General features: G+C 34.2%; 1 protein-coding gene across 6 annotated transcripts; it reads left to right on the forward strand.

Annotated features, from left to right (window-relative positions):
• The first annotated feature begins 1,661 nt into the window (after nucleotides 1-1,661).
• On the forward strand, nucleotides 1,662-21,507 carry LOC141830650 (MAP3K epsilon protein kinase 1-like). Of its 6 annotated transcripts, XM_074718061.1 has the most exons (25): nucleotides 1,662-1,824; nucleotides 1,928-2,062; nucleotides 2,712-2,732; nucleotides 4,137-4,210; nucleotides 4,309-4,399; nucleotides 4,480-4,563; nucleotides 5,785-5,886; nucleotides 6,492-6,623; nucleotides 7,759-7,830; nucleotides 7,928-8,034; nucleotides 11,956-12,061; nucleotides 12,204-12,497; nucleotides 12,895-13,173; nucleotides 13,486-13,530; nucleotides 16,847-17,026; nucleotides 17,160-17,243; nucleotides 17,326-17,417; nucleotides 17,495-17,578; nucleotides 17,656-17,912; nucleotides 17,988-18,464; nucleotides 19,595-19,986; nucleotides 20,080-20,214; nucleotides 20,313-20,719; nucleotides 20,812-20,926; nucleotides 21,083-21,507. In XM_074718061.1, the coding sequence occupies exons 1-25, from the start codon at nucleotides 1,765-1,767 to the stop codon at nucleotides 21,257-21,259; spliced, it is 4,002 nt and encodes a 1,333-aa protein (XP_074574162.1). In that variant the 5' UTR covers nucleotides 1,662-1,764; the 3' UTR covers nucleotides 21,260-21,507. The 6 variants fall into 6 exon arrangements, with proteins under 6 accessions (XP_074574162.1, XP_074574161.1, XP_074574163.1 ...); XM_074718060.1 differs by having other exon boundaries at nucleotides 17,656-18,464; XM_074718062.1 differs by lacking the exons at nucleotides 20,812-20,926; nucleotides 21,083-21,507 and having other exon boundaries at nucleotides 17,656-18,464; nucleotides 20,080-20,218; nucleotides 20,313-20,554.
• The last annotated feature ends 1,549 nt before the right edge of the window (nucleotides 21,508-23,056 follow it).

Consider the following 23,056-nt stretch of genomic DNA (forward strand, 5'->3'; position numbering starts at 1 on the left):
ATATAATAATATTTTATATATAATTTTTTATTAAATTAATAAAAATGAGTGAGTTTTGTGATTAAAAAAATAGCTTTTTAGAGTCAGTCCACGGATATAAAGATACACAAGCGTTAGGCGCATGGCAGGATCGATCTCAGGTCATCACTTTTTGAAATCGATTCTTGATCATTATATAGTAATATTATATGCCTTTCGTCTATGCTACGTGTCTGAAGAACTAATTTTGTGATTAAAATTGTTATAAATGGTAGCGGCTACAATGAAGAAAATATCATGGTTCTGAAATAAAAATATGTTTAGAATAAAAATAAAATAAGAACGTTTTTATATCGAAAAAGATAATAATGCACGCATTTTGATTTTTTACTACTATATTTTTTATTTATATTTAAAATTTATTTAAGCTTATTATATATATCCTAGCCAATCATAAATTTTTAACTTATTTAATCAGTAAACGTACATACACTCTGTCGTCTCTCCGGTGTCAGCGAACGGACATAGCTCGTCACTGAAGAGCACGGGGCGTCGACGCTTAGCGACGCCGGCCCCTTCCTCGAGGCGGAGCATGGCGCCCTGGATCACCGACTGAGCGCGTCCAATGGCGACGTAGGACGGCAAAGTCGCTGACAGCCTGACCTTGCGCCTTTTTCGTAGACGAAAAGGATCATGATGCGCTGAAAGTCTTCGACGGCGGCAAGGAATGCGCGCCGCTCTGCGAGGTGCTCGTCACTGGAAAACACGGAGGTGCTGCTGGAACGGGTGCCAGCGTCGGCGCCCGACACAGAGACGATGACCTCAATTGCCGCGACGTCAGATGTGGTCTTTCATCTTCGCGTCAGACATCCCATCCCATATATATGACCTGGTGTCCCAGCAGATAAAGCGGTTGGAACTATCACGCCGGCAATCCGCCGTGGCGACAGACGTGCCAAAGGAGTAGACGGCTTTAAATCAGTCCAATAGTGCTTGCCTGGTCACGTTATCCCCTGACCCGAACCATCGATATACTTTATTCGTGCTATACGGCGTGAAAGGTTACCGCCAATTTTGGAATATCGTTTCAGATTATTAAAAAAGGGACTCCATTTTTTTGAATTAATTAATTAATTCAGGAAACTTTCATTTTTTTTTAGTATTTTGTGAATTTTTATTTTCATTTGTAATTAATTTACCTGACACGATTCATATCTAATGATAAAAACAAATTCAAAGAAAACACAAAAACAAAGAAAACTATATTTTTTTTATTTTTATTTTTAAATATATGTAACAGGAAGGCTGTCGTCCAGCCCGACGAGCTGCTGGCTGGTAATTTGCAGACAGAGTAGGAATCCACACCGTTGATGACCTCCACTAAACCCAGTGCCTCTCCTCTATAAATAACCATCCCCTTAAGTGAATTTTCCTTCTTCTTCTGCACCCCTCTGTCTCTTTTCGTTCCTCTACTCTTCTTCTTTCGATTCCATTCTTGGGGGACGCCAAGCCCCTACACCGCGCTACTTTGCTTCCCTTGCTCCGGAGGCTCGCTTGCTCGAGGAAAGCAGCCGCGGCCAAGGCTTGAATTACCACCAACGACGTCGGCCTCCTCGTCCGCTGCTGGACTCGCCCCTCCTATGGAAGATGGAGGGGAACCCCGTCAATGCAGTTGATTCCCCGCGGAATTCCCTCCGAGGTGCCGGATCTCGCGGTTCCTGTCTCGGTTAGGGTTGTCTGCCGGCCGGCTTCTAGGGTTCGCGACAGGATTAGCCCAGGGCTGAGATGTCTTGGCAGGCGGTCGCTACGCATTTCCATAAGTCCAAGACCCTTGACAACAAATACGTGAGTGCTTTCGCTCTGTTAAGCCAAAAGAGTTTTTTGTTCTCTGTTTCTTTTTCTTTTTCTTTTTTTTTTAAAGAAAATTTACATTTTTGGCGAGGTTCAGATGATCGGAGATGAAATCGGAAAAGGGGCATACGGAAGGGTGTACAAAGGTCTTGACTTGGAGAATGGGGACTTCGTGGCGATCAAGCAGGTCTCTTTGGAGAATATCCCACAAGAGGATCTCAATATTATTATGGTGCGTTCTTTATTATTTTATTCCTTTAAGTTAAAAATTCTGGTGCTTATTTGTGGCACCTTAGGGTGAAACTAAACTTTAGCATTGGAACTTAATGATAAGTTCTTTCTAAGTGTCTTGCCGTTTGATATTGATGTGATTGATCTTTAAAAGCAAAGCAACTTTATCTTGTATGCTCACTTATTCTATAGTTTTTGTTGCCTCATTCAGTCACATCTATTTGGTTACTAAGAAAGGTTCTTGTTTCATACTGTATTTCAATTTGCAGTTGCTTATTGTCATGCAACATGTGCTCATTTTTTTCTTTAATATATTTATATTTGTGTGTACGTGGGGGTGGGATGGGGGATGAAAAGAATTTGCATTTCAAAGTTATAGATACATATTAAGGAAAAGAATCCTATAAATTAGGTTTTTTTTTCTTCGTTGATTAAAGTATATTTGCAGCAAAAAATAAAGAACTTAGTATTAGCAGTAGTAGATGTTTTATATAGTTGTTACAATGCTGCAACTATGAATCTTCTTTTTGCACATTGTCATGGAATCTATTAAAATTACACAAGAAGCTTTTTTCTTGTTTTTCAGCTAATATTTTCTCTCTTTTTCTCTTGCAAAATTTTCTTTGCCATCATCACAAATCATAATCCAGCAAGAAATTGATCTACTGAAGGTAAATATTCTTTTCAAAGTTTTTTTGCTGTTTAAAAGTTTCAAGTTATTAATTGCTGAAGTTTCAATTAGTGACTGATAAAATGTCTTTATTCCTACTTATTATTGTTAATAAATTTGTTGTCACTCATTGTAACTACTAGAAGTGTTATTTGGCCTATTGAGTGCTGGTCTTGGAATTTTTTGACATCTATTGATCATGAGTCAATTTCATCATTGGTTCCTTGCATTTTAGGCTTTGATTTGCTATCATCTCTTGCCATCTATAGGCCTTTAGCTCTTCCCAATTATGTTATGCCAATGCAGCAAAATTTGCATTTTATGAGACTTGGGGAATGATTACAGTATTTATTATAGTTGCTAGCTTAGTATAATCCTGGTAGTGGACAGTATCATTTTGTAAAGCCTAACTTGGTTTAATATATGGTGCAGAGATGTGAATTTGTCATCTTGATTCTTGTATCAGGTGATGAATCCTCCATGTAAATTCACATAGTTATCTAGCAAAATAGATTCTCGCATATTGTGTGATTTTAGACAAATAAGTAGAAAAAATTTGGATAGTAATCATCACAAATGCCATTGGTGCACCACCAATTCTGCTTATTCATTGATAACTAGGAAGAACACTGTTTAAGCAAAAAACCTATTAGATTCTCATTAATTCAGGAAGTTAAGTAAACAATAGGTCACTACCCAGCTTGAATGTGAGACTGTCCTATTAACTTGATCAATCCAAATCACTGGCCTTAATTGATTTCAAGTTAATGGCATCAGACTCATCTAAATCTCATAAATTTCCGTAACATAGTCTACACTTTTCAATATATGATTGATCTATATTTTTAGTATTGCTTCTAAAGGCTTGCATGTGGATAAATGGAGGTTCCACCATCACATGCTCAAACCATGTCCCATTAACTTCATTGGCTCAAACCACTAGTCTAAATACCTAACCCTATTTTTCTATAGCAATTTCATCTATGATTTATAAATCAACTTAATTAGTCCACAATTTGTGGTGCAAGATTAAATTGGGTTATGACAACATATTCCACTTAAGGCTTGATGATCTCATTAAGGTTTAAAATTCCTGGTTGGTGGCACGTAAAAGCTAATGATAACTTCACCATTATAGATAATCCTTTCTCATTCGATGATCTCATCAAGCTTAGGATCATCAAGTCTGTTGCAATGCTACATGACCACAACCAGTTGACTTATTTGAGAGAATTGCCCATTTAATTTGATTTGTTCCAAGATCCGAAATGCTTAGTCCAAGTTAATAATAGTAGACTTAGAAGCCTTATAAATCTTCTTTGTTAGCCTATAAATTCATCGTTATAATAAATTGGGTCTTCACAATCTAGTTGCAAGTGATCTAAGTTTGCTTTTTTGCTTGCAGAATCTTAATCACAAAAACATCGTGAAATATCTTGGGTCGATCAAGACAAAGACTCATCTACACATTGTTCTAGAGTATTTCCTATTAACCTCCTCTTGAATGTGTAGTGTTTATCACATTTGAGTCTCTTGATCACAACCATGCTACCATTTACTTGATGGAGTTCTTGCAGATATGTGGAAAATGGTTCTCTTGCTAACATCATCAAACCTAATAAATTTGGACCTTTCCCTGAATCATTGGTAGCTGTCTATATTGCTCAGGTTTGCTTGAGATTTCTTAGAATCCGTCTCTTACTTGGTTATAGTGGTAATATGGCTTTTTGTGTTATGATTATGAAAAGGTCTTGGAGGGTTTGGTCTATCTACATGAGCAAGGTGTTATTCATCGTGATATCAAGGGTGCAAATATCTTGACCACTAAGGAGGTAATCTTTAGTTTTGACCTTACTTCTCCTTTTAATTGTACTCAAGCTTCCAATTTCACCAAGTGGTGTGTTTCTTGATACTTTCCCTTATGGTTATGTCACAAAAAACAACTGTTCTTTAGTTTTATGGACAATGCCACTTTAATATTTCATGTGTGCCTTTCCTCTGTAGGTGCATTATAGTTTGATAATAATTTACCTTTGAAATTTAATCTGGTATATTTTAAATTAGAATGCATATACTGTATCATGGATGATGTATCATATTATACACACTGAAGTTGTGTGGGCAGGCATTTGTAACTGCTCATCATTGACATGAGACCTAGAGACATCTGATCCTGGAACCAAAAACCCAATATTAATAAGATTCTTCTACCCTTATTCTCTGATCTACATGATGGGTATTTCTTGTTCACATCTGTTTTCTCTTTAATCCTATTTCACTTTGCTTCCTTTGAGGTTTCATCTTGCCAATTTAGAGATGTCGATGCACTCTCTTCTGTTTTCTAATTCTTCAATGACATGTTGGCACTGATTAACTGAAAACTATGAACTTTTATGCAAATCCATGTTTCTTTTTTCATAAAAAAAGCAGAGCTTACAAGAAAAGTGACAAACAAAAAAGAGCTAGTATCAACTCACAAATTTATATAACCAGATAAATGCTCTTATTGGCGCTTGCGGTTAATTGTATTTGTGATGTTTAGTTATAAGTGAAAGCTTGGATTGTCTGATCAACTAGCCAAATATCTGATTTTTTTTCAGTATCTTGAGAAAGTGGTCATTAGCATGTCTTTCTGTCTCTATATGGAATAATTTTTTTTACCATACCTCTTATTAGATCAGGCTTCTCTTTGTATTAGAATTATTCACTGTGATATTTTTTTCTTCTTCCATAAACTCCACATGTTTCTACCCATTTGCCGGTACTCCATGCCAAGCCATGCCTATTGTTTTGGATACAGGTATTTCTCGTACCATACTTGTCTTTCTGGAACACTTTTTAAAAACCAAACCAGCTTATTGTTAAACCAAAATTTCTTTTGGATTCAAATCCATGAGATAATTTGTAGTTGCTATATACTCACTTGGTGTACATAGATTTTTTAGTTACATTTCACTAGATTTTGATGTTGGTATATATATATATATATATATATATATATATATATTCCATGTGCTTACCGTTCTTATTGTACTATCAATAATTATCTTCAGGGTCTTGTTAAACTTGCGGACTTTGGTGTTGCAACAAAACTTACAGAAGCAGATGCAAATACACATTCAGTTGTTGGGACACCATATTGGATGGCTCCTGAGGTAACCAACCATCTAAAACTAGTCTTTTGTAATTTTATATATTCACTTTGTATCAGCATGGACCTTATATGTAACTTTTTTTCCTTGGTGTTAGAAATAATGTTCTTAACTGGATATCATATGATTGGCTATTATAGCATGAGTGCTCGCTCTCTGATAATCTTGTTTGGTGATGTGATCATGATAAGTAAACAATAACTAAGTTCAACTTAGGTAACTGGAGATTGATAGTAGACTATATATGTATAATCTAGTTAAAGGCTAAGTAGGAAGACAAAAATGAAAATAGAACATAATTCTAAGAAATTGTCAGACATAATATTCCGCAATTCAATGTCTTATTTGTCTCAAGTCTCAACTTCTTTGACTCAAAGGAGCAACTTGTTGACATCTGATAATATAAGTGGAAGTTTCAGTTGCCATTTGCTATCTGATTTGTGTATGCTTGCTTAACTATTAGTTTTTTTTGTTTTCCATATTACTTGTGACAATATTGATGTAAGGGAAATACTTGAAATCTGTTTGTCGTATGCCTACTTAAGTTGTTGCATAGCTCTTTTTTTTTCATTTTCCATATCTTGTTCAGGAGAATTGCTCTCTTTCAGGTTATTGAAATGTCTGGTGTTTGTGCTGCATCAGACATCTGGAGTGTTGGCTGCACAGTCATAGAGTTGTTAACATGTGTACCACCATATTACGATTTACAACCAATGCCTGCACTTTTCCGAATTGTTCAGGTACAGAAAGCTACATATAATTAATTTTAAAGGGGAATATTGCGTTTTCATTTGTGGCTTCATGAACTCCTATTTGCATTGGGTTTTTTGTCACTAGTAAGTTGGAAGAGAAAATGGAACAAGACATGTATTTTAGGTAAGAACCAAAATGAAAATGTTAAGTAAATTATGCATCAACAGAGATCAAGTTGATTCATGTTAAGACAATTCAATTAGGTCTTCTTGTGATTTGTAATTTTAAGCCACAATAATTGTAGAACATGTACTTGTATTTTGGGTTTAATCAATTGTTTATTTAGGTATTCATTTTCTTAATACAATTGTTTTTATATTCTTCTATATTGGGCAAGGCCTCCATGTTTTAACATTTAAGGGAAGGGTACAAGTTATTGATTGATTTAATATTGGGTTTCTCTCCCTCCTTGCATCAGTGTTTGACCTGAGATATGTGACTTGTGCTGCGTCTGGTGATATCAAAGCTGAAGTTGTGGTGTCCCAGAGGGGCACTTGTGTTTGTTGCGAGAATCACTGAGTGAGACATATAAACTCCTTATCCAAACATAAAAGGTTGCAGCTTCTTTACTTATCCCTTTTCTTTCTCTTGGCCATTGTCTCCTATCTCTCCTTTCATCTACAACACCACCGTGTTATTACTCATACCAACCCCTCACTTTTTATGTCGACCATTTCTTGAACTTACTTTAAGTTCTATCGTCCAACACCATGCCTCTCAGCTACGTCATGCACAGTGATTGCTTCTTCCTCACTGAATGTTGACTTTATCCTCATCCAAACATTAGGCCATGAGATTGTTGCTTTTCATGGTCTACACAGCCCCCTTCATGTTCCACTCATGTTCACATCTTCTACCATATTTTTATCCGCTCTCTTCCTGCTAGTATTATACATACAATTTTGTTGTTCTTTTTGTGCCATTAAGAATAGCTGAACCCCTGTCCATAGAAAATCAATTAAGCTCTATTGGACAAAAATTGCTTAGCTGCTTGAAGTCCACATTGCACTAATGTATTTGTTATTATATAACTAGGTTTTATAATTGCTTCTTAAGCTTTCCTCCTAGTTTGCCATTGGAAAATAGTTAGGACACATAATTTGATGTGATTTTCTTTTTTAGGATGACCATCCTCCCATACCTGAGGGTCTTTCACCTGATATTACTGATTTTCTTCGTCAATGTTTTAAAAAGGTAGATTACTTTACTACTACTGTTAATTATGTCAGACAATTATTTCAGCTGCATGGTTTCTCCTCTGTTTTGTAACAGTAGTTGAAAAGCTTTTCAGGATGCAATGCAGAGACCAGATGCTAAAACACTGCTATTGCACCCATGGATCCAAAACTCAAGGCGTGCTTTGCACTCCTCACTACGGCAAACAGGTGGATCATTAAAGTAAGAGTGTCATTTATTATGTTCATGGCCTATTCTTCCAACTTGTGATTTGACAATCTAGTGTATTCCTCTCTATGAAAATTTGGCTTTCATGTTTGCTCGAACACCAAAAAACTTCAAATTTGGCCGATTTTACTTTATTTAGTTGTGTTTGTATCCTTGTAATAGCTGATTGAATTTGAAACAATTCAATTTCATGGATAATACGGTCTTAGATTAAGTTCACTAATTACAACTTGTGCACAATGATATGAATTAATTCAGAAAGATAACACAATCAATTTGGTGTGACCGTTGAGCATTGTACGTTTTTTGATCTATTTCAGCTCAAATAGAATGGGCTCAATAGAAGCTAATCCAAAACTTGATCATTATTGGTGTTTCTTCTAGTTTCAATGCACCATTATTGCTTATCAAGGTATTCATATGTTTTTGGTTTTGGAATGAAATTCACAAAGGATGGACTAACTATTCTACCTCCAACTTCTTACACTGGTGCCTCCATTATTGTTATCAAATCCAAGTTTTAGAATTTCGATATTGGCCTTTATAGTCATTGATTTAAAATTTCATAGAAACAAATTTTAAAAAGCATAACAAACATCTAATATCATACATGTTGGAATCTCTACTAATACCTTAATCAGTACCTTGCTTGAATGAGAACATTGGTTTGTACAACATCCAAGTGAAATTAATACTGTGGTCCTTTATCATCCTGAGTAAATACTACTCCCTAGACCTTTTCTATTTCTATTGGTTAAATCCACGTCTGCCATTATATTTGCTTGACAACATGACTTTTAACTTGCATAAGTAGAACTGGAGCAAACACATGCACATGTTTTGAATATAAATAGGCCCATTGATGGCCATCTGATGTGCCAAAACCATAATAGTAGGAAGTTTGTGAGTGCAATGAACTTCAGTTCAATGTTTAAGATGAGCTCTCATGCGTTTGTTGATTTCTTATTGTAACATAATTAGTATCATATCCAAGCCTTTAATCAATTTAAATTGTATGTTTAATTGAGTAATTATTTGGAGTTGGGTATAAATTAGTTTTAAATGACTTAAATTGTTTTTTCATAGGCTTTGGGTTTGTTCACTCTATGTGGGTGAATATTGAGTTATATCTTCCAATATACGAGAATATAAGGTTTGGATGGGTAATGTGTAATTTTTGCTTGTGTCTATTGGATTTGATTTTAAACATGGGCAGAATGGTACATATTGCCTGTGCCAGTCTGAAGATGTTATAATTATTATGATTATATTAATTTATTCTTTTTTAGGCTTTACTGTGCATGCACTTGTATTCTATGATGTTGGTTGAAACATATATAAACAACAACAAGTAAGTCTTATTCCACTAGATGGGGTCAGTTATTTGGATCTTTTCTACACTATTGGACTCTATCCCCTACATATTATCATTTATATTTAAATAAATTTTATCTTATTTTATTATTATTTATATTTAAATATTTTTTATCTTATTTTATTATTGTTAACTCAGTCTTTTTTTATTTTTCTTTTCCTTGTTTGGTGTGCACATTTCTCAAAGTTTTACATTGTCTAACTAGAACATTTATTGGTCGTCTAAGTACATATCCGTACCATCTTAAATGTGCCTTCTGGAGTTTTTCTTCAATAAATGCAACTCTGACTTCCTCTCTAATATTTTCATTTCTTATTTTGTCCATTCTTGTGTCTTCGCACATCCACCTTCACATCCTCATTTCTGCAATTCTCATCTTTTGTTTATGTGCTCGAGTCATGGTCTAACATTTAACTTCATATAACAACAAGTTTAACCGTCTTTTTATAAAATTTTTCTTTAAGTTTTAGAGGTATTTTACGATCACAAAGAATACTTGATATTCTCTTCTATTTCAATCATCTCGCTTGTATTTTATGTAAGATATATCTCTTAATTTCTTCATTCTTTTGTAAAAATGATCTTAAATATTTAAAACTCTCAGTTACAGACAATTCATCATCTCCTATCTTAATAATTGTCTCATTACATCAAATATTACTAAACTTAAATTTCATATATTTTGTTTTTATTCTACTAAGTTTAAAATTTTTCACTTCTAGCATTTTCCATCAAGATTCAAATTTAGCATTTACTCCTTACGTGTTTCATCTACCAAAATAATATCATTTGTAAACAACATGCACCGCGGTACTATGTATTGGATGTGTCCAACGAGTTTGTCTATGATTAATGTAAAAAGATAGACTTAAAGCTGATCTTTTATGGGAAACGCTTCAGTTAATCCGTCTGAAATTTTCACTCTTGTCATTAGATTCTTATATATTTCCTTAATTAGTTCAATATACGTTATGCTAACACCTCTCTTTTTTAGAAATCTTCATATAATTTTTCTTGTGACTCTATCATAAGCTTTTTCTACATTGACGAATATCATATGTAAGTCTTGCTTCTGTTCCTGATACTTTTCAATTAGTTGTCTGAGAAGATGTATACCTTCTATCATCGACGTATAAATCCAAATTGATTTTTAATCATCGTGGTTTCCTTCCTTTGTCTTTTTTCTATTACTATTTTTCAAAGTTTCATGGTATGACTCATTAGTTCAATACCTTTATAGTTTGTACTATTTTGCACATTTCCTTTATTCTTATATAAGGGAACTAAAGTATTTACTCTCTATTGATCGGATATTTTTTTAGTTTTAATATCAGGTTGAATAACTTTGTAAATCATTCAATACTTTATTTTCTTAAGCATTTCCATACCTCTATCACCTTATTTTCCTAGGTACTTTCATGTGTATCGAAATATCATCTGGTCCAACTATTTGTTTATTTTACATCCCATTTAAAATTTGTTCTACTTTTGAAGTTTGAATTTTATGATAAAAATTTAAATTTTTATACTCATTTGACTTACTTAAATTACTTAAGTTAAGTTGGTCACCTAAACATTCATTAAAAAGTTGATGAAAATACCTCTTCCATCGCTATTTTATTTTCTCATCATTTACTAGTACCCTATTGAATTCATCTTTAATACATCTTATTTAAATAATGTCTCTTGTCTTCCCCTCTCTCGCTTTAATTATTTTGTAAATGTCTCTTTCCTCTTCTTTTGTATCCAATTTCTGATATATTCAAACATTTCATTCTTAACTTCATTTACTACTTTCTTAGTCTCTTTCTTGACTATTGTATATATTTTTAAAGTTTTTCTTGTTCTTACAAATATATAATATCTTATAGGCTATTTATTTTTCTTCATTTTCTCTTGTATTTTCTCATTCTATCACTAAGATTCTTTATTTAGTAGTGCACGTCCCTTTGACTCGTCGAGTATACTTTTGTCTATTATTTTCAACTTTGATACCATCTTATCCCATGTCGGATTCGAGTCAAAATGGCTAGCAATTGACACTCCAATGAACCAATTATGGCTCGACCTGTGCTGAGGTTTCGATCCAGAACCGGAACATTATTCAATTTATAGCTAAGAGTTAATTGAAATTATTAATCTACATTAAAATTTTAACTTAATTTTGCATCGTCCTCGCGTGCTCGTGGCTGTCGCCGCACGCCCGTGGGCTTGTGGCGGCCGCTGCAACGTGAAGTTCGCAATGGGCGCGTGTCACCTCCGCGATCCTATGGCAACCCATAGTGCCGGTGCTGACTGCGGTTTTGGTGCTGGGCGGCAGGTGGCGGACAGAATGGTAAATTTCGCCTGACCTGAAACCAAATTTTGAACCATGGAACCAATATAGTTTAACTAAATTATGATATTTGACATAAAGGTATCAAGTAGTCACTTCAAATCTCAAATATGCAAGTTTGGATACTTGATTCTTGGATGTGTCCTTCAATGCTAGATTGCTTTAGTTTAACCATTCTTTGTATATTGTCTTGTACAAAATTCAGGAACACTGAGGATGATCCTACACCAGCTGGCATCTCAAATCGAGATAATGGGATCAAAAGCCCATCAGCAGAAAAGAGAAAGAGTAGCACATCTGATCCTGAACAAGTATCTGTTTGTTTTCTGAAACAATTATTCATTTTTTCTCGATATTGCCAATTGTTAAACTACAGCTTGATTCTAAGTTATCATGATGGTTTAGTTGATTTCTAATTTTTTCATAAATAATGTGTTTTTTTTCATGTTTCAGGAAGAATCTAAAAAAGGGCATTTGGCCACTGATTCGTCCTGTATTAAAAGTGCTGATGAGGACCAAAAGTCCATTCCTTTTCAGCATACCTTATCCAATGGTATAGAAACTAAACAAGATGATGGGCTTTATGCTAATGATCCTACCTTAGCTATCCATGACAAGCTATCTTTGAAATTTTCTACTGGAGAAGTTCTAATCGGTCAGGTAGACCTAGAAGCCCAAAGGGGAACAAGTTTTAATGAAACTAATAGGTTCTCGTTCGGAACTAGATCTGAGAAAAACATTATTCAGGTGAGATGCTGTTTTATTTTATGTTCTATTCTTCATTGTATCTCCATTAACTTTTTTAATCATTTGATGAGGTTTGGTTAATTTTGATCATAGATTTTGAAGACATTTGTTGAGTTCCATTCATGTAATTTTGTTTGATGGCAGCCTCTATGAACTTTGTCTTTTTTGTCGAATTTGTATATCTCATCAAGTTGAAGATCAGGTCACAAATATTTAGTTGTAGATAGATCATAATTCTATATTTGTTATCAATTGTATCTTTCCTTGTGGGCTCTTTATTTTCCATCAGAATATATGTGCTGCCTCTCTATTAGATACTGATTGTTCATAAAATTGGTTAACTGTTGTATGGGAATGATTATGTATTTGTATTCATTGTCGTTTATTTTTTTTGAAGGTCGCACAACACTCCAATGTCAATGGAGGAGGTGGACTCAGCAGGTTTAGTGACACTCCAAAAGATGCCTGCTTGGATGATTTATTCCAGCCACTAGATAAGCAGAGAGATCAAGGTACTGAAGCTTCATCATCTTCTTCTGGTCAGCAAAATGACTTGGCAAAAGAGCTTAAAGCTAGGATGGCTCAGAAGCAATTAGGAACAGAGCAGAGCAATGGCGGGAAGCTTTTAGAAATTGTCATGAATTTGCGAGATGACATGATTGATATTGATGGTTCAGTAAGTTTTTTACATCAAGTATATTTCATAGTTATCAAATTGTGTTTGTGTCAACTTTTGGGATTGACTACATACACCTTATCTACCTGTGCAAAACTGTCAGTAGTATTATTCAAATAATTCAAATTATATTTTATTGGCTAAAGTTCCTTTGATCTCCCTCTATTCCTTTTACCCCTCTCCCCCTCTCTCATATGTAAATATAAATATATATTGATGGGGCTACACAGCCAATGGACGATGCTCATCTCTATTTACATAAGAAATTAGGTTTTATCTTGCTAATAGTGGTTATATTATATATTTCTTCAGGTCTTTGATGAATACCTTCCACCAGATAATCTTTTCCCCCTTCAGGTGCACATTTTTTCCGGAATTTTTACTAAAACAGATAAGTTGTTATTTTTTGACACTTTAATTGATTCTATATGGTTATTTAAATTTCTCCATTTATCTCCCTACCTTTTAATGTGATTTTTTTGGAATAAATTTGATGAATTGCAAATCCATGTTTGCATAAAGGATGCTCCTTATACCACTGGAATTAGGTAGCATGTTTTGTTGTCTATATTTGTTGGTACATCACATAATTTGAATATTTTGGTACGTTTGTAAGGATGACTTAGTGCATATCTTTCTACAAAGCTAAGCTCGCAGGGAAGAACTATTTTTTATGGATTCTAGGCTGACCTGAAAGTTATATAGTGATTGAGTTGATTAGTCTTTCAGTCAGTAGGGTGCTTTAATTTGTCGCTTTCTAATTTTTCATACTCTGCTGTCTTTATGATTGCAGTCATGTAATGCACACTCTTGCAGTCTTCTTGTGGTTTTTTAAAGTAACTTCTTGATCTTTCTAGTGTCGTTGGTTGCTTATTATCAGCTCCTTTGCATGCTTGGGCCATACATTTTCACAATTAGAAACCATGATCTGCCTTCCTCTATTTGCAGTACAATGGGTCCATAGAAGTTCTTGGATTTTATGATGTGATTCGCTTAGTAAATTTCTCATTGCATTATGGCCATACTAATCTGGGCTTAGATTGGTACCTGTATTAGATAAAAATTGGAACCAAGCCATGTAACTTTTCTATTAATTTTATTTCCCGCTGAATTTTAAATTCTATTATAGGAAAATTAATTATCTAAGATTTGGAACATCAAATTTAGAAACACTCACTAGTAAAACAAAGGAGGTAGTAGATACGATAATTAAGAGAAAAATTAATATTTTATGTGTACAGGAGATAAAATGTGTAGAAGAGAAGACAAAGATGATAGATAATTCATATTTTAAGCTATGATACACAGGAAAAAGTAAAATAAGAAATGAAGTAATCATTTTAGATAGTTCGCTAAAGGATGAAGTAGTAAGAGTAGTTAGAAAAGATGATAGAATTATAGCTTTCAAGATAGCAATGACGAAAAAAAATTATTAATGTAATTAATATATATGCACCTAAGTGGGATTAGATGACGATAAACAATCTAAGTTTTGGGACAACCTAGATAAGGTATTGCAAAATATTTCGTCAATCGAAATGATTTTAATAGGAGGTTTAAATGGATATGTATTGAGTGAAAAATAAGGAATATGATAAGATACATGGGGGTGATGGGGTTGGAATAAGAAATGTAGAAGTGAAAACTATATTGGATTTTGCTATAGTATATGTTCTTATATTAGCTAATACGTTTTTCAAGAAAAGAGAAGAATATTTGGTCACGTTCAAAAGTGGAAATAATAAGTCGCAAATTGACTTTCTTATAGTTAGAAAGAAAGAAAAATTTGTAAAGATTTGTAAGGTTATCCCGGGAGAAAACTTAACTATTCAACATAAATTAGTAGTATTGGATATGCACCTTAAGCATAATATTAATAGAAGAAAAATGTGCACTATTTTTAAAATTAAATAATGGAAGTTAAAGGATGAGAAATAAAACATATTTAAGAGGGTAGGAGTACAAACTTTAAGAGAAATATATGACGACTCGAATACGACATGAGATAAGATGACATTAAAATTAAAAATAGTAATCAAGAGTGTATTCAGTGAGTCAAAAGGATGTGCACCACTAAATAAAGAATCTTAGTGGTGGAATAAGAAAGTATAGGAGAAAGTGAAGGAAAACGAATCTATAAGGTATTACACACTTGTAAGAATTAGAAAAACTTAAAACTTTAAAAAGTATGCAATAACCAAGAAAGAAATTACAAAAGTAGTGAATGAAGCTAAAAATAAGATTTTTGAATGCTTATATCGAAAATTAGATATAAAAGAAGAGAGAATAACTAAAGCAAGAGAGGAAGACAAGAGTTCTTATCCAAATAAAATGTATTAAAGATGAATGTAATAAGATACTATTAAATGATGAGGAAATAAAAGAGAAGATGTATTTTATCAACTTTTTAATGAAGGTTTAGGTGAACAATTTAACTTAGATAATTTAAGTAAGTCAATCAGTATAGAAATGTAAAATTTTATCGAATTTAAATTTCAGAAGTAGAACAAGTTTTAAATGAGATGCGAAATGGGAAAGCAGTTGGATGATCTATCGATAGAGGTATGGAAGTGCCTAAAGAAATAAGGTATTGAATGATTTATAAAGTTATTCAACATGATATTGAAAATAGAAAAAAATATCTGATCATTGAAGAATAAGTACTCTAGTTCCTTTATATAAGAAAAAGGAGACGTACAAAATTATGTAAACTATAGAGGTATTAAATTAATGAGTCATAATTTGAAATTTTGAAAAAAAATAATAGAAAAAGACTAAGGAAGGAGACCACGGTGATTGAAAATCAATTTGGATTTATGTTTGGAAAGTTGACAATATAAGCTATATATCTTCTCATACAACTAATTGAAAAATATCAGGATTAGAAGTAAGACTTATATATGGTATTCATCGACCTAGAAAAGACTTATGATAAAGTCCCAAGGGAAATTATATAGAGAATTCTAAAAAAGAGAGGTGTTAATATAGTATATATTGAACTTATTATGGATGTATGAGGATGTAAAGACAAAAGTGAAGACTCTAAATGGATTAATCGAAATATTTCTCATAAATATAGGGTTATATCAAGGATCAACTCGTCCCTATCTTTTTACATTAATCAGGGACGAACTCATTGACATATCCAATATAAGGTATTGTGGTGTCTGTTGTTTGCAGATGATATTGTTTGGTAGGTGAGACACGTGAAATAGTAAATACTAAATTCGAATCTTGGCGAGAAACACTAGAGATAAGGATGTTAAAGTGGATGTGTGGGCATACAAGAATGAACAATATAAGAAATAAAAATATTAGAGAGAAAGTCGGAGTTATACCTATTAAAGGAAAATTCTGGGAGACACGTTTAAAATAGTAGGTACATGTACTTAGATGATCAATACATGTTCCAGTTATACGATGTGAAACTTTGATAAATGTGCACATCAAACGAGGAAGATAAAAAATGACTTCGTTAGTAATAATAAAATAAGATAAAATTTATTTAAATATAAATGATGATATAGTATGAGATAGAATGACATAGAAAGATTCATATAATAGACCCTACCCAGTGGGATAAAGCTTAGTTGTTGTATTTGTCTTTGTTTCTATCAGAAATTTTTAATAATATGCATTTGTTATAATTGATGTTTTTTTTCTCTCTATGTAGTCAGTTGAATTTAGCAAAATAGTCAGCTTGCTAAAGCCTGAAGCATCAGAAGATGTACTTCTGACATCATGCCAGAAGCTTCTGGCATTTTTCAATCAACGCCTTGAGCAGAAACACGGTTACATGTCACAGCATGGTTTTCTTCCACTCATGGAACTTCTTGACATCCCAAAAAACAGGGTAGTTGCTTACTGATTTTCTTGGGATTTTGTGCTTCACTGACTCTTGAATAATATGATGTAGAAGCTTAAAGCTTCATGAAAGTAATAATAATCATATCCTAACGAGTATTGATCTTTTGAATCTTGCTCAGATTATATACTCAGTACTCCAAATTATCAATCGCATAATCAGTGACAATATCAGTTTTCAAGAAAATGCTTGTCTTGTTGGCCTTGTAAGATCACACCTCTTAAAGTCTTCTATAACTTTTTATAGTATTTTTCTAGTAGTTTGAAATTGATTTACTGGGGATACAGATTCCAGTTGTAATGAACTTTGCAGTCCCTGATCGGCCAAGGGAAGTTCGAATTCAAGCAGCTTTTTTTCTCCAACAGCTTTGTCAGTCCAGGTTGAGGCTTATACTTATTTCTTGTGCTGAACTTTATAGTTGTCCAATCTTTGAACTAATGGTATACTTTCATCTAGTACTTGGACATTGCAAATGTTCATTGCATGCCAAGGAATACCAGTTCTGGTGGGCTTTCTTGAGGCTGACTATGGAAAGTACAGGTTGGTTGGTTATCCTGTCAGCCAATGCATTTCTTAAGTATCTTTTCCCTATGTGCTTAGCTTGATTCCATTATCAGGGAAATGGTTCATCTTGCCATAGATGGCATGTGGCAAGTTTTTAAGCTTCAGCACTCAACCCTGAAGAATGACTTTTGTCGAATTGCTGCGAAGAATGGCATACTTATTAGACTTGTCAACACTCTATATAGCTTGAATGAGGCAACTCGTCTGGCTTCGATAGCCGGAGGGGGTTTATCCATTTCACAAAATGGGCTGGCTCCAAAACCAAGATCTGGTCCTTTAGATCCTCACAGTCGGCCTACTATTATGCAGGGTGAATCACCAATTTCAGACATAGGCCATACTCATACTTCTAAACTTGACCATCCTTTTTCATCTGGATCATTAGAACAAACACAGAATCAAGCTTCTCATTCTCAACGAACAGATGGAACCCAGTTGGACAAACAATATTTTGGGGATGGAGATAAGATCTACCCCAACCATGCTATACTGGAAGCTTCAAAGGAGAATGAACACTATATATGGGATCAAGAGCCTTTTCGTGGGGATGCTAACTTTCCGAGGCATCATGGCACAAACTCTGCTGGTAGGAGTTCTATTGACAAGGCACAAAAGCATATGGAATTTGCATCAAATGGTCATTCAGGTGGTGCAATTCAATTGACATCTCAGAATGAACAAATTCGGCCACTCTTAAGCTTTCTGGAAAAGGGACCACCATCTCAGCATGTTTCAGGACAACTTGATTATGTTCGGCATATTTCTGGACTAGAAAGACATGAAAGCATACTGCCACTATTGCATGCTTCAAATGAGAATAGGACAAATGGTGAACTTGATTCGCTGATGGCAGAATTTGCAGGTTAACATGTTATCTTGTGCATATGATCAATAATCAATCTATAGTTTAAAAGTACGGCTAATTGCTTGTCTGGCTAGATTTAGTTAAAACTAATTGCTTAATCTTTTCTTTATGGATTCTGAAGAGTTAAAGATATATAAATTTACACTTATGCATCATTCTTAGATGAAATCTAAAAATGCAAATTTTGCTTTATCAATAGTGACCAAGAAGGCAATTTTGTATGCCTGTTGAACTTCTAGCTTATATTTTGTAGCATCTGTCTAGAAGGAAGAGTTTCATGGTCATGCTCATAAAGCTTGTGTATTATGTAATCCAAGATATTAAAAAATATGGGCTTATTGTGTCTTTTGACTGAAGATGGGTGTTCTTTCTTATTGGTTATAGATGTCTCCTTGTAACATTGCCCCTCATGATTCTGCTATATTTTGAAATTCAAGCAGTTTAATATTCAGAGTTTAGGTGTAAGTGATATATGCATTACTTTACATCTATTTTATTTTGTTGTGGCAGCTTGCTGCAGATATCTTGGATGCAGTTATTTGGATAATAATTACTAGTAGCTAAATCTTTAAACTTTCTTTATTCTATTTGAAAAGTTTATTACAAACTTCATGACAATGTAATAATCCAAGCCGTTCTGTAAAATGTGAATTTCAAAAGGTCTTACAGCATGTTCATCTCAATCACTTTATTTGCAACACCTGTTAGCTTGTATGGCGTGGGCATGTTTGTATCACCAAATTTAAGATTGATAGCTAGGAATTAGGACATCTCTAAAGTATATTGTACTATTTTTAATATCTGGATTTTTGCCAGCTGTGTGGGTTGTTTTCTTGGTGAGTGATGTTTTCCTGAATAGGTCTAGTTTGTTTAGAACTTTGTGGAAATAAGAAGGTGCTTCTTATATGGATAATTGTCAACATGGATACTTGGACTTTTCATTTGTCCTCTCCCATTTGGACATTGACATTGATTCTAAATTCAAATCTTAAAATTACAAAAGAGAGTTCTTATATCGAAGGCTTTACACTTTCAATATTTTTGTCCTCCATATGTTCTTTTTCCAGTTCTTTGTACCTGCCTGCATTCCATTTGCTCACTTTATTTTGGGGGTGAGTGTGATGCAGAGATGTCGAGACATGGGCGAGAAAATAGCAGCACGGATTCTAATGTAAAACTTTCAAGCAAAGCAAGCAAGAAGGTTTTGCCTACAATGGGGTTAAATTTAAATGATGGAGCTTCCACATCAGGATTAGCATCACAAAACACTACTGGCATTTTATCTGGATCCGGCGTACTAAATGCAAGACCTGGTAGCACTACGTCATCTGGATTGCTGTCACAGATGGTATCTTCATCAAATGCTGATGTGGCAAGGGAATATCTTGAGAAAGTTGCAGATCTTCTGTTAGTATTTGCACAAGCTGGCACTCTAGTGAAATCTTACATGTGTAGCCAAAGTTTGCTTGCTCGGGTTTTTCAGATGTTCAATAAGATGGAGCTGCCTATTCTCTTGAAGGTGTGTTGGAACTTCTTCGACAGTCTATAGCGCCTTATCTCATCTAGGTAACTAGTGCTATCTTCTGAAATTTTTCTCTATTGCAAAGTGTAGATCCTCAAGTGCATCAACCATTTGTCCATGGATCCAAATTGCTTAGAAAGCCTTCAGCGTGCGGATGCAATCAAGTATTTGATTCCAAATCTTGAGCTTTCTGAAGGATCTCTTGTCTCACAGATACACAATGAAGTGTGTAATCTTCTGATTTTTTTTCTTTGTTTTTTTGTTCTCTTTGGTACAAGATTCATTACTCGCTGTCCCTAAATTAATTTGCTCATCTTTGGAAGGTCCTCAATGCATTATTCAACCTTTGCAAGATCAACAAGAGGAGGCAGGAACAGGCGGCAGAAAATGGAATTATTCCACACTTGATGAATTTTATCACTTCAGATTCACCACTCAAACAATATGCATTGCCTCTGCTATGTGATATGGCTCATGCTTCAAGAAACTCAAGGGAGCAGTTGCGAGCTCATGGAGGATTGGATGTGTGCTTGAACCTGTTGGAGGATGAAGCTTGGGCCGGCATTGCTTTAGATTCAACTGCAGTCTGCTTGGCGCATGATAATGAACAAAGGAAAGTAGAACAAGCACTCCTGAAGAAGGAATCAATTCAGAAATTGGTGAAGTACTTCCACAATTGTCCAGAGCAATACATCGTGCACATTTTGGAGCCTTTCCTGAAGATAATTATGTAAGAGAATGGAATCTTTTCCCCTAGTCTTTTCTGTTTGAATTGTCTCATGATGTCCTGGTTTCACACTGAATAAGCAAATAAATATGCAGGAAATCACCCCGGATAAATACAGCTATGGCTACCAATGGTTTGACGACATTGCTAGTTGCAAGGCTTGAACATCAAGATGCTATCGCTCGCCTTAATCTTCTAAAATTAATTAAGGTAATTTTTCTTAGCTTTTTTATTAGGTTAATATTTCGATCCAAATTATCTTTCAATCAGTTCTGCTAAAATCAAGGAAAACCATCAGATGATGGCTTAAGACTAATAACTGAAACATGTGAATATGTTTTTGCCTCTTATTCAATTTTTTTTTAGGCCGTTTATGAGCACCATCCTAGACCGAAGCAATTAATCGTGGAGAATGATTTGCCTCAGAAGCTTCAAAATCTGATCGAAGAACGCCGAGATGGTCAGACATCTGGAGGCCAAGTCCTAGTCAAGCAAATGGCGACTGCTTTACTAAAAGCTCTTCATATCAACACTGTTTTGTAAATATTGGATCCGCATTTACAGTCAACTTCCTAGAATTGTGTCATAATTTTGAAGCTCTTCCTCTCCTTTCCCTTAGGCACAACAGGCTTAAGAGGTTCCTCCTATTTATTTTGTTGTTTTTTGTTCTTTCAGTAATGCTGATATATTATTTTCCCTGTTACAATCCCTGAACGAAGTAACTTATATTTCTGTTTGTTGATGTATATATAAATAACTATTTTTTTATTGGAGTTTCTTGTCTCAATTCATCTAATTCGCCTCCTTTCAGTATTTTCCTGCATAGGAACGGGCTCTTGCAGTTAGCGTATTGCTTAGATTTCATGTAAGACAAATAAAACAAACTGTAATGATAAACACCTAGCCTGTAGTTTCATTTCGTGTTAGGGTTTTAGCTACAGTTACTGCAAGATGTGCTGATGCCATTCTGATGCAGTGGTTGCCGGCAATCCATCAGTTGGAGGGATCAAGAAAGGAAGCAGTGTGGAAGAGAGAATGTGAGCCGAGGCTTTGTGGATCCTAGAGCGTCGACTGCTGGGTTGCCAGGTAACTGCTTGGTGTAGGTGACTTGTGTGGAGGTTTGCTCTTGCTCACTGAAGCCTCGATCTCGATTTTACATATTGACAGCTAAAATGACAAATTTTATTTGGGCTGAATGATGCATTTGGAATTTGCCTCTTCACTGGACATTAGTGTCAACACTTCCTCTAATGATATGCATGGATCAATACGTGTCAGGGTGTTGAAAATATTCCACAAAGCCCCTTTAATGATTAACTTAGTCTTCAAAAATACAACGAAGAGGGAGAAAGAGCTGAAGAGAATGCGAGTGGATCTTTTATCATTAGTGATTTTATCTGTTTTATATGATTAATCCTATGGGTCAGTCAGGTGGTTGTTTCCTATAGTGCATACTCTTCAGAGGGTGTGCCCAGTGAACCTGAGCCTGAGCCTGAGCCTGCCTAGATCATACTGTGGTGCGATGTACCTTATTATAATTCGTCGCTCAATTATGACTCGTCTATTCTGGATGTCCCTTGTAGGGGTCAGGGCTAGTTGTGTCTTGCCATCACCAGAACTATCTATCCTTTGGGATGGTGGGGCGTATGACATTTTGTAAGTCTACACCCATTACGAGAGGCTCGAGAAACTTGAGATGTTTGGAGGGATGAGTTGTGTACGAAATCTAAGATGAAAATAGAGGTGCTTGGGTTACTAAGCATTCTTATCAAGATGGATACTCGGATTGTCAAGCACTTTGAAGACTAAAATGGGTGTTCGGAGTGACATTGAAATGGATGTTTGAGTAAGCTAAAAATTTTAGGGGGCATTTGGTTGAAGGTTATCGTTGATAACTTTGATTATTGGTCCAAAGTTATCAATAACGTTGTTTGATTTAAGTTATGATTGATTTTCAAGTAATACAACATCGTCATATCAACAAATGAGTTATAACTCAGGAATGTGATTACTTGAAGATTTTTTACGATTTCGGAGGTTAACAAATTTTTTTCATGAGTACTCTTTGATTTTAAAATTGATTTAATTGAAATGTACTATAAAATTTAATTAAAATTGTTAATTAATTTAATAAATTTTAATTTAAAAGAGATCATTTATTTTAAATTTTATAAAATAAAATTAATGAATTATATTTATTATTTTAATAAATTATTTTATTAATATATATAAATTTTTTTAATTTAAAAAATAAAATTAATGAATTATATTTATTAATTTAATAAATTATTTTATTAAAATAATTATTTTAATGTAATTTATTAAAATATATACAAATTT

This window comes from Curcuma longa, chromosome 6, assembly GCF_044706935.1.
Source record: "Curcuma longa cultivar G26 ecotype Majalengka, Jawa Barat chromosome 6, ITB_CL_G26_1.1, whole genome shotgun sequence".
Lineage (NCBI taxonomy): Eukaryota > Viridiplantae > Streptophyta > Magnoliopsida > Zingiberales > Zingiberaceae > Curcuma > Curcuma longa.

What these genes read in the sequence shown, in the direction of transcription:
- LOC141830650 (XM_074718060.1), top strand. Translation starts at nt 1,765, where the DNA reads ATGTCTTGGCAGGCGGTCGCTACGCATTTCCATAAGTCCAAGACCCTT. An exon ending in AGGATCTCAATATTATTATG is followed by an intron (nt 2,063 to 2,711) that starts GTGCGTTCTTTA and finishes ATCATAATCCAG; the next exon opens with CAAGAAATTGATCTACTGAA. An exon ending in TTGACATCCCAAAAAACAGG is followed by an intron (nt 17,027 to 17,159) that starts GTAGTTGCTTAC and finishes AATCTTGCTCAG; the next exon opens with ATTATATACTCAGTACTCCA.